This window comes from Rhipicephalus sanguineus, chromosome 1, assembly GCF_013339695.2.
Source record: "Rhipicephalus sanguineus isolate Rsan-2018 chromosome 1, BIME_Rsan_1.4, whole genome shotgun sequence".
NCBI lineage: Eukaryota > Metazoa > Arthropoda > Arachnida > Ixodida > Ixodidae > Rhipicephalus > Rhipicephalus sanguineus.
The window spans coordinates 105,145,441-105,157,598 of NC_051176.1; the positions used below are offsets into that span (position 1 = coordinate 105,145,441).

General features: G+C 48.0%; 1 protein-coding gene across 1 annotated transcript in view; it reads left to right on the forward strand.

The window, feature by feature from the left end:
• The window catches only part of LOC119395056 (annexin-B12-like), a 58,983-nt gene extending 57,027 nt beyond the window's left edge, over positions 1–1,956 (forward strand). The window contains exon 12 of the mRNA XM_037662353.2: positions 1,531–1,956. Within this exon, the coding sequence (XP_037518281.1) occupies positions 1,531–1,587 (57 nt within the window). The 3' untranslated portion in view covers positions 1,588–1,956. The remainder of the gene's footprint in view (positions 1–1,530) is intronic.
• The last annotated feature ends 10,202 nt before the right edge of the window (positions 1,957–12,158 follow it).

Below are 12,158 nucleotides of genomic sequence, written 5' to 3' on the forward strand. Positions count from 1 at the left end.
CGCAGAAAGGTTCGAATTAAACCACAGACAGTCACACGACACAGATGTCCAAACTCCAGAGACAGAAACTCGCGCTGAAACCAAGCGTTCGCACCTCTCATAGATCTACGGGCAGGTCGTCGTTGGCGTAGGTCTTCCATCGCTTCGGGGTCTTCTCGCAGCCGCCGTTGCCTTTCCAGTTCCTAGTGTTGGGCTAACTGTTGCCTTCTTCCTTTTTAGTGGACCAGTGCTGAGTAGTGGGATTTACCCAATTTCTGTGGTAGATACTCGTTTATGATGATGATAGTTTCGTGATGCGAGATGCAAGGAAGGACTTGCTAAACAGCTTCGCTGTTAAAATATATGCCAACGCACTCTATGACGACGAGACCAAATGCATGTTATGTTGTTGATGGCGTAAGTCACACTATTTTGGTGTTCTGCTTGATTGCGTAATTAAGCAAAAATTAATTAACTTTTTAGGCAACGATGCTGGGCAAGAAATTACTATGAGAAAGTTGTTGTAGAACAGTTTGAAAAATATCCGATCAGTTCCTATCTAGTATGTGTTCGTGCAGACACCCACGAAGTGAAAAACACAACAACAACAAAAAAACTGACAGGATCATTTATGCAATCACCTAAGACGACTCGAAGGTGAAAGCCAACTTCTTTTTCTTCTCAATCGATGTATTGATCCCGTCCCACCACCCTTCGAAAGCTTTCTGCATCTAACGTGGTCTTGCGCTGCCTCCAAGATCGAATGCACCTCACCTGGTTTTGCATTACTTCCGTGATCAGACCACCTTTGACCAAGCTACGATGTCATGTGATGACGTCATCATGTGACGTTACGGCACTATGACGTCACAAATTTTGGCGATATGCGACGTCATCGTGACGTCATATGGTTACGTCATCACGTGATGATGATTTTTCGCATCACTCGTCCCCGACACCGCTGACACGGGACACCGACGCCGACTGTCAAATTTCGCGTTTGATGAGGCATCTAAGGCTTTCGCCTTTAAAAGAGTAATGCTGCGATAGACGTAGGCGTGTCGTATTTATGTGTAGGATTGGAAAGGGGGGGGTAGTGACTGCTCTGCTACGGCGGCTTTCTGAAATATCCAACTACCACACACTACATAGAAGTGGCGCAAATAGGAAAGACAATGAAATACTGTAGAGGCGCGATTCATTGAAAACGGGGAAAAGAAAGATATGCAAGCGAGTAGTTTGCAGATATTCGCAAATTTTCCACTGTTTTCAACTATTCAGGTGCGTCATAATCCTATCTTGATTTCTGGTACCTTAATTTCATTTCTAGCTGGTCAGTGTCCACTATGGCGATGCGCAGCCATCGTCCTGATTGCATAGAGTGAACACTGATCGAAATTTTCAGCGGACAAAGGCAAGAAGGACGGTATAGGCGTTTGTTCCCTTCCCCCTTGTTAATATAGTTTCAGCTCTGCTGACATTTATCTGTATCATTCGGACGAACAGTATGACACGCCAAGCTACAGGCCACAATTTGTTTGTCCCTTGCAGTCAGACACGTCGGGCAACTACAGGAAGGCCCTGCTTGCCATTGTCCAAGGAAACTGAGGAGCGCCTCTCCGACCGCCAGTCTTCATGGGCTCGCATCCGTCGGAGGCCTTGTTTCCCCAGGGTTAAACAGGAGAGCTCCATGAATGGAACTCATTCGTCCACGTTGCCGAAGTCTCACAGTATCGAACGACCTAGAAATTCGAAGACGCCTTGCCCAGTGGCCTCAGTAATTAAAATGATGCCTAGCAGCGCTTTTATTCTCACGGTAGGGTGTACTTCCATTTGTGTATATTAGAGGAGCGTCAGTCTGAGCTCCACTACTTCATAGCACAGTACTTCCTTGGATGGTTCAAAATTATTTATGCGCCGATTGGGTCCGTAATAATAAATGCTGCTTTGTTCGCCAACTGAAAGCGTGCTCTTGCAGTGATGACATCACTTTGTATATACGGCAGTGAAGAAGGGCACGCCCGCATACACACGCGCAAAGAAATCACGCACGCACATTGTTTTCGCTAACTGTATTGTTCTTTCTATACGGTGATGTAGCGTGCATAATTTTTTTTCGTTGTTTGAAAGAATAGGCGCATGACGTGTGCGGTATTCAATATATAGCTTCTCTATTAGGTATGGCAAGACAAGCTGCTTCTAATGTGTTATTCCCCCGGGGCCCTTATTCACAAAAATGTCTTAAGCTAAAATTTTTTGTACGAGAATATTTCAGCCATTCACGACGCAGGACATACCATTAGCGAAGCCGGTTGTTCAATGGAAAAACGCACTTACGAAGAGAAGTGTTGTGAATTCCGCCCCAGAATTTTATCATAAGTACAACTGAGTGCCTGTTGTCAATATATTCTGAAAAATGTGCCAGATTCAAGGAAATGTATTAAATGTTGGCCGCTAGTGCACATCGAGCATAGCTGGATAATACAGCCAGGACGAGCAGATATTTTTGGACGCGTTTATTTTTAGCAGGTTAGCATTGTCAGGCTAACGGCATCCACTTTGACGTGCTATTAACACATAGCTTAAACCACTTATAAAGAACTCGAACAACTGGGTATGCTTCACTTCTCGGCCAATGGTTTGGAAAGGTATATACTCCAACAGGCAAGGAACACAATATACCATGCCATGACACCGCGCACTAGCCACTGTATATGAGCTCCAACAGGTAACTTGGGTCGCTGTCATATGTGCCACTAGGCATTGACGAATGCGCCGGTGTGGGTATGTATAAGCGTGTAGACAAGCCGAACAAGAGAATTCAGTGGCACGAGGTGTGTGTCACTGAAAATGTGCTCCAATAGACAATTTGAGCCACTGAGTACATGAACATTTTTGTGGCCCAGAAAGGGTATTTATTCTTAGGCTGTAACGGACTATAGTTCTTATTGCCGCTGCGAGAAACACCCGCTGTGTTGGATTAGTGCCTTTAGCGTCGCATTGCTAAGCATGAGGGCGCGTATTAAGTTACCATACTCGCGGCCGAATTTCGATGGAACCGACTTGAACGTCCGTGTCAAAATTGATAGAAAAAATAAACAATCGTCAAAATTGATAGAAAAAATAAACAATCACAGTTTATTACTGTACACTTGGGAACTGTACACTTGGGAACTTCCGGCGGAAAGCGGGTGTCGTCTGCGTTTGTTTTCCCGTGAGCTGCACGACCAGTGTTGACCTCGAGGTTTCCTTTTCCTAACACCATGAATTGCCCTTGCTGCGGCATTGCGAACCTAGTGATTGGCAGCATAGGCGTGCGCTGAGTTCTCCATTGAGGGGAGCGAAGTTTCACCCTCCCCCCCCCCCCCCCCCCACCAGCCCCCTCGTCTCCAATATCCGTTGGTCGAGCTCGAAAGAAAACGAGGTTCGCAATATGGTAGGTTTCCTTGTAGCGCATATAAAAGACCGGGCATTGTCCCGTCTGTTATGTGCGCTACAAGAAAACCTACTGAAGATGTGTTACCAGCACGCCCGCATCGCATCCCTCGCAATTTGATCCCCGACTTTCCGGAGGTTAAGGTGGGAAGTACCCAGTTCTTGGAATGCAACAGCAGGGGTCCTCGGCCGCCATTTTCACAAAAAAAACCTGCATACCTTCCACATTAAACAAGGACAAGGCGCCCTCCATTAGATGATTATGGGAGGGGGGGGGTAATAATAAAAGCACGATTCGAACAAACTTCATCGCAGCAGCGAGCGGTCGCTGCACGGTGCATTCAAGTTAGCCCGCAAAATCCGAGCAGTGGAGTGCCTAATAGGCTGCATTTATTAAATGCGCAAGTATTTCTATGTCACCTGAACGATAAAACAGTGTGTTCGTCCGTTCGTCCGTGCTTCTGTCAAGTCAGACGAATCGCTGGAAAGAAATGTATAAAACAAAGTAAAATTTCGTCGTCCTGCTGGGTTTTGAACCTAAGACCCCACGCTCAGAAGGCGAGTGCTTCATCGACTATATAATGTTCGAACCCACGCTTGCAAAAGTGAACTTATATGACACACATAAACGCGTCTTACCGTTGTTAAAAATGTAGAAGGAGAACATTCTGTACGAAGGTTTTGCTGAAATATCTCGTGATTGTGGATATGTCACTGTGATTTCTTTGTGACGATACTGAAGCACGCAAGCAAATGTATTTTGCTGAATTAGAACAAATAAAGTAACAGCGCGAATGAAACAAGGACGACAAAGGAACGAAGACCACAGGACAAGCGCTGACCTGTGGTCTTCGTTCCTTTGTCGTCCTTGTTTCATTCGCGCTGTTACTTTATTTGTTCTAATTATGAACCAACTAGCCCACATCAAGTTGTTACTAGTATTTTGCTGGCTCCGCAGTTAGAATAAAAAGTTGAAGTTTAGCGCCGGAGCTTTCGCTTCCTTCTCTTTCTTTCTCAAGCCTTTCTTTTCTTGTTCGTGCTAACATGGATCCCTTAGATGCGGCATAGCCAGACATTTTTGTATTATTCATTTCAACCCGCCACGCTGTTCTAGTGGTTATGGTGCTCGACTGCTGACCCGAATGTCGCGGGATCGAATCCCGGCCGCGGCGGCTGAATTTTCGATGGAGGCGAAAAAGCTTGAGGCCCGTGTACTTAGATTTAGGTGCAGATTAAAGAAAACCAGATGGTCAAAATTTCCGGAGCCCTCCACTACGGCGTCCCTCATAATCATATCGTGGTTTTGGGACGTTAAACCCCAACAATTATTATTTAGCAAGAAATTTTCTGAGGGATCCTCCCTCTCCTCCCCCCCGCCTTTACATACATTCCAGCGTGTGTTTGTATGTGTGCGTGTATAGGTATCTATACACATACAAAATGTGCGAATGTTTGTTTTGGGGGAAGGAAGGGGGCTTGATCTCACCAACAGCCCCCCCCCCTCCCCTGCCTACGCCGCTGCTTAGGCGATGGATCAAAGGCCATCTCTAGGACAAAATGTAAGGCCGACATGGATCGTTGTGCACATCAGGAAAATTCCGACTACGCGAAAAACTTAATGCCAAAACACGCACATCGCCGGTCGTGGGATGTGCCTTCCATTTGGCCACTCCAGGCGCTGACGAACTTCGTGCCAAGGAGGACCACGGGGAAGACCAGGGAAGACCGCGACACAGAGCAAATGCAGGAAATACAAGTGCTTGATGCTGGATCGGGAGCAATTACCTTGAACTCCTACGTGATTGACTAACACCCACTTTCGGGGATTGGCCAAGAAACGGATAGTCTAATACAAATGGACGTAGATAATTTGTATGATTTTTTAAATTTTTCTTTGGAGTAATCGATATAACTTAATAATGGTAACTTAAAAATTTAGACCAAAACCGTTTCGATTCAATTAAAAAATTTTCAACCCCGGAGCAAACGTCCCTATGACAAGTGAGTGAGTGAGTGAGTGAGTGAGTGAGTGAGTGAGTGAGTGAGTGAGTGAGTGAGTGAGTGAGTGAGTGAGTGAGTGAGTGAGTGAGTGAGTGAGAGAACTTTATTGTGGTCCAAAAGTGGCAGAAGCTGAACGCGACTGGATGTCCCGCTAGCTCAGCCACGTGGCTCCACCCAGGAAAGTGCCGGAAGCTGGAGCCTCTCGGCGATGTCCCGGGCCCTCTGGACTGCCAGGAGTTGGTTGTTGAGTTCCATGCCGCGCATGGGAGCCTCCCAGGAGGGTTTGTCCGATAATCCTGACCCCGAATTAAAGGGGCACAGCCAGAGCATATGTTTGAAATTGCAGTGCACGTGATTACAGTGCTGACACTGAGGTGAAAAGTCTGGATCGATTCTGTTTAGCATGGCTGGAGTGATGTACGTTTTTGTCTGTAGTCGTCGTAGTGTGACCGCTTGCGCTTTATTCAATTTAGGGTGTGGAGGGGGGAAGAGCCTGCGCCCTAGTTTGTGAGCTGAGGTCATCTCGTTGAATGATATTAATGGATCCTTGAAGGCGGTGCAACCTTCAAATAACCTTCAACCTTCAGATAACGCGTCCGAAGCTCTACCAACTGAGCTACGGTGGCGGTCGTCCTGCCATCTCCTCTATGCTTTTACTGTGAAGAGCCTGAAAACATCGATCATTTTTTTTACTTTCATGCCGTCGCGTCACTAGTCACAGGAAAATTCATTTCGAAATTTTATACAGAAACTTAAAAATTAATCTGAATTCTCAAAATATTCTTTCCTTTGGAGCGTCTTCACTGAGCTACAGCTAGAGGAACGTCTGCTTAGCCATATGCGGTTTTCATCGTGGCACAGAATGATTCTTTGTTAATATTTATTCCCAATCAAAATTCGTTACTTCGAAATCCCTCTCACTAGTTGGTCGTATTCCATATAATTGTATTATTGCTGATCTCTCTCTTCTATTTTTGTTTATGCCCTAAGCGGCCTATTTACTCCTTCTCCATCGCCTCAAATTCAAAAATTCCCCTCTTATATTAACCGCTGGTTTCATGGCCAATCCCCCGTAGTGGGTATGAACCAAGAAAAAAGGTTCAAACAAGCAAGAAGCAAGGCTCCCAAAGACATAATATCTGACATAGTTAGATCCAATCCAATTGGCGCACTATTATAGCCTCTTCTTCGTCGTCTCATGCTGGTCTCGCTCTACATTTCGATGTCGAAGCCAATCTTCTCCGTTTTACGATTCATTTGGCTACGTTTCTAGCACTTATACCAAACACAGCACCATAATAGGATGAAACAGCAGGTGAATAGCAGCAAACACTTACGCATTGTTTAGACACCACCCAGAGGACATTTTGTGTGAATTTTTTTCTTCTCTGCCTTTCACGCGCCACCAGTGTTAAAGACGCGCGTGTGGCACGTACCGCGCGCTGGGCGGGGTGCCAGTGGAATTCGGCCGCCATCACTCGCCGGAAACCGGCCGTAAATTTGCTCCTCCCCGGTGAGTACAGACTACGCTATTTCTTAAACTCCAGCGAGCCATCAACAGACAAAGGACGCGCCTAGTGCCGAGATCCGTGCTTTTGAGATTGCGGTTATAACAGTGATTTCAGCCTTTCACGTCGAAACCATCGTAGGTTGGTCTCGTTAGTGCCGCTGGTTGGAACACCGTAAATTACAGCGTCCTTCTAACTTTATGCCTAGTCAAGTGGCACTACTCCAGAAACGTCTTGGACGCGCAACGACTTCTGGAGAGGAGTTTGACATACGAAAGATGTACAGCGTTTTTTGAGGGAAAGCATCACTCCCCATTCTATCACTTTCCCGCTCACCTTGGGTCGACTGAGGGCTCCAACCCTAACGAGGGCGCGCACGAGGCCGCGCGAGGACTTACTGACCGCGCCGCCTCCGCAGTCCCCCTGCCTCGCTGGGAACCCTTGCTGACGTTCAACGAAATAACTAAACATTTCTATCTGTCAAGACGGGTATTCCCCCTCCCACACCCTGCCTTGTGTAGGACGAGGGAAGTTACCCTTAGACTATTACAAGCCCGTGCGTATCCTAACCCTGCGGTTCTTCATGCAGTATACCCTGAACGGTATGCCAGTGCGGACTGCCCTGCCTGTGGGCAATTAGCAACATTGAACCATGTGTTATGGGAATGTGAAGCCATCGGCTCCGCCTTCAGCGAGGACAGGTGGGCAGCGCTCTTGCGCAGCCCAGAACTCCATGACCAAACCCTGGCCGTCCAGAGTGCCCGCGAACGGGCCGCCAAGCTCGGCTTGGCGGTCCCTACGTGGGACTAGCCGGGTGGCGCGGGGTCTCCCCTGCGTCTTCCCTGAACCCCAATAAAGTTTGCATCATCATCATCATCATGCTGTACTTAGAGCCTGCGGGTTAGTTTGGACGAATGAAGGCCCTTAAAGGGCATATAGAGTGAATTTCACGTGAATTTCTTTATGCTGCCCTCATAATTCCATCACCTCAGTGCCAATGTAAACGGCAACTTCGTGCTCAGCAGCTGGACACTTTAGCCATCTATTTGGACACACATCGTGGCGGATCAGGAATGGCTTTCTATGAATCTTAACAAGTTTGTCGGTAATGTTAATCAGTACTAATCACAGCATAAGAGTGTCAAGAGACTCGTATGCTCATCGTTTGTGGGTTCTGAGCCTTCGAGCGATGGCCTCACCGTGAAGGACATTCATGCTCGTGAAGTGCCGATATATGCTCCGTGCAGATCCTCAGCGGGGGCCCTAGGCTGGTGCCACTGGAGAGATGAGCTACCCTCGCAGCAACCAGGGAGGCTACCCTCCGCAGCCGCCTATGCGCGGCTACGGCAGCGACTCCGGTGGCTACCCCCCACCCCCACCACCCGGAGGAGCAGACCCGGGTTACCCGCCTGCCCCCGGAGCCGGATACGGTCCACCAGGAGGTATCCGGTCGCAATTCTGGTCCACCGTTAGCAATATCTCGTCCACCACATTAGTATCTGGTCACGATAATGCTAGCGATGGCGTTCAGGTTACCCGTACTACAGAAAAGAGGCGATTAAAACTACCTCCTTTGTTATTCTGTCGACTAGAAGCACATTTTTAGTTGTGCCCAATCTACCACTAAAATTTCTTTTTGACAAACACACACACACGCACAGAAAAAAAGATGCACATGTTTCTGAGCATTCGATAATACATTTGGCATCGATGTTTACCTGTGCCCGTATTCACAAAAGCATCTTACGCTAAATATTTTCGTAAGAGAACATTTCAACCAGTAACGATGTGCGACACATTAGCGAAGCAAGCTGACCAATGAGAAAACGCACTTAAGAAAGAGAAATTCTGTGAATTCGGCCCCTGTTTTTTTCCGAGAGTTACCGACAGAAGGTTAAACCAGCTCACGTCTATGTGGCCTCTCGCTTCTCTAATGAGTTCATTCTTAATGCAGTGATGATTGTCATTCAGCGCGTCATAGATGGGATTTTGCGTAGAAACTTCTTTTTCGTGGAGCCGGCATGTCATCACAAAACGACGCTGCGCGGTGGAAAAGTTCCACTTTGCTATCATTGTGTCATGAGTTTTTGGTCAAGAGCCGCATGTTCCAACCCACTATCACGACAGCTACTTTCAAGGGATAGAATAGTGAGATGTTGCGCATATCGCCTCGTGTGCGGCGACACAATCTTACGCGCCGCCATTCGAGCCACTTCGCGGTGGTATGCAGTCCACCGCAATGCGTGCTCAGTCTTAATAAATTATTGTCTGAAAGCGTAGTATCAAGCGTAGTGTCTACAGAGACTTCATTTGGAAGCATGGGAACACTATGCGCTACAGTAACCGCGTTTGCACAAATGCGTCATTAGCGTGTAACATAGCAGGTTGTACTAGTGGGTTGTAATCAATTAGTAGCACGCTTCTTTGCCTCTCTGTGTAGCAGGGAGTCGGGGCTCCTGAAGCTGTTCTAACAGCTTTTACCTGTCCTCCTCGTAACGTATACTCTTGTTGCGGAATAAATTTCAATTTTCTATTTGCAATTTTTCAACATTTCATAGCGCCCCACCATAATTCTATGCGACCTGGTTTAATCTGACACATCTGCATTCGTCTTAAAGGGGGAGAATCTGGGGCCGAATTTACAAAGTTCTTCGTTCGTGAGTGTTGTTCACCACTGGCAGGCCGCCTTCGCTGATACATGAACGACATTACGATTAACTGCATCTGACCTTACGAACAACTTTAGGTAAAGAAAGTTTTTGCGAATATGGGCCATGTTTCCAGAGAGTGCGCTTCCGCGGCAGCCAGCTCACTTTTCCTTTATCCATTAATGCGATACGCCCGCTCTTACATGCACCGCAGGAGTCGATTAATTACATGTCGTCGTGTAACCCCTCCCCCCCCCCCCCCCCCCCCGGCTCATTAATGTGCTTCACCTTCCTATACTGCGTTTCGTACATCAGGTGCAAGGCTATGGAAGCTACCGAGACTTACGGTAGATGCGTTCGCACCAAGATATAGCTCAATGATTTTGCCACTCTCGTCGAGTCCGTTCTTTAAGGATGGCAGTAGATGCTCAACTTGTGATGACTCGAAACAAGAAGGAACGGCCGCGGTCTGTGCAATCGGCATCGCGCTTCGTCCGTAGCAGAGCAGATGGGGTGCGCTCGAGTGATAGCGTACCTGCGCAGTGCCACGTCGCGCAAGGTCACAAAATGTTCTTTAGTCTAGAACTGTTGGTAAGAACAGATGCCTGCCGATCATAACTTCTGGCGTATATAATTATCAAAGACGGCCGACCAATAAAAATCGGCGCTTAAGAACGAAAAAATGAATACAGCCCTTACGTTTCCTTAATTTTATTCAATCATGAAATTGGACAATAACAGAAGATAAAAACGAAGATGGACATGTGGTCGAGATAATGTGCAGTGAATGTCCCTGCGCACTACAATGTCTACATTTCACCGCCTTCATAATTCCGTGACCTGCCCCGCCACGGTGGTCTAGTGGTTATGGCGCTCGACTGCTGACCCGAAGGTCGCGGGATCGAATCCCGGCCGCGGCGGCTGCATTTTCGATGGAGGCGAAAATGTTTGAGGCCCGTGTACTTAGATTTAGGTGCACGTTAAAGAACCCCAGGTGGTCAAAATTTCCGGAGCCCTCCACTACGGCGTCTCTCATAATCATAGCGTGGTTTTGGGACGTTAAACCCCAGATATTATTATTAATTCCGTGACCTCGGGCTGAGGAGCCGCTAAGTCAGTTGTGAAACTCTGCTTTATTAAATCATATAACTGTTACCGTTAAAGCGATAGTGGTTAGTCAACTGAACACGTGGGACGGCTTATAATTAACTTCCCCCTAGGATTTCCTTGCACATACCCGCCACGGTGGTCTAGTGATTATGGTGCTCTACTGCTGACCCAAAAGTCGCGGGATCGAGTCCCGGCCGCGGCGGCCGGATTTCGATGGAACCGAAATGCTAGAGGCTTGTGTACTTACATTTAGGTGCACAAGAACATCAGATTGCCAAATTTCCGGAGCCCTCCTCTACGACGTCCCACATAATCATATTGTGGTTTTGGGACGTAAAACCCCAACAATTGTCATTATTTTCTTGCGGATCTCTCCTTGGCTTGCCGGAGCCATGCTGGGCCCCATGCTCAAACATTGCCGGCCTCGCAATTTCGCGATGCCTCCGTCAGTGACCAAGATCAACGGCTTATTTCTGCGATTTGTAGGCTACGATCAACCACCGAGCGGCCCTCCACCGTACGGGCAGGGTTATGGTGGCGGTATGCCACAACCCGGAGGCATGCCGCAGCCAGGTGGAGGCTACGGGCCCTCTGCGGATGGATACGGGCCACCTCCTCCCCAAGGACCACCGCCCCCTTATGCCTCTGGTTCTAATACATCCTTCGGAGCTCCATCGTACGGAGGCCCGCCGAGCCGGCAGTCGTCTGGTGAATACATGCCATCAGCCTCTGGCGCCTATCCTCCGCCTCCCCAAGGTGGCTACGATGGACAAGGGCCCAGTTATGGCAGTGATAGGGGTGGCGGTTATGGCGGCGGACGGGACGGTGGCTACGCCAGCGATCAGAGTGGCGGCTACGGCAGGGATCGAGGTGGCAGTTACGACGGAGGCCCCAGCCGTTGTGGATCCAACACCAGTTTCGGCCCCCCCGGACGGGTGTGTACGCAGACTCTCGTAAAGCGTTTGCTAAGCATGTTATTCCTGGCGCAATGCTTGAAACATGAAAAAAAGGACGGAGGAGCGCCACGTTTAGCAAACTTAGGCGCCGGAACAAGTTCTCATAAAACGCTTTGTACAACAGTGGTAGATTTAGTGCCATTGGCCAGCTGAGTGATGACTTGGTTTCGTCGAAACAATAACAACATTCGTGTGTGATGCTCACCTTCTGTGCTACAAAAAGCGGCGTTTTCGTTGTCTGTCCTACATAATTACAAGGCAGTCTGCGCGCTCTGCATGGAAACAAGTTTGGGCCGACTTGTACCTGTTCCGTAGCAGACAAGTGCGAGTTAATTGTCCGGGCGGGAATTAAACGAAGTTGAACTAATACAGTGCCGACCAACCGGAAATTTTATGCTTGGGTTCGACAGAACTCAAAACAAGTTCGTCAAAACTATGCAACGGAAGTAGTCAATTCATCTAAAGCGGGGGGGGGGGGACTAAATAAACAGTGAACTGAGGGGTCCTCAAATATTTCACCT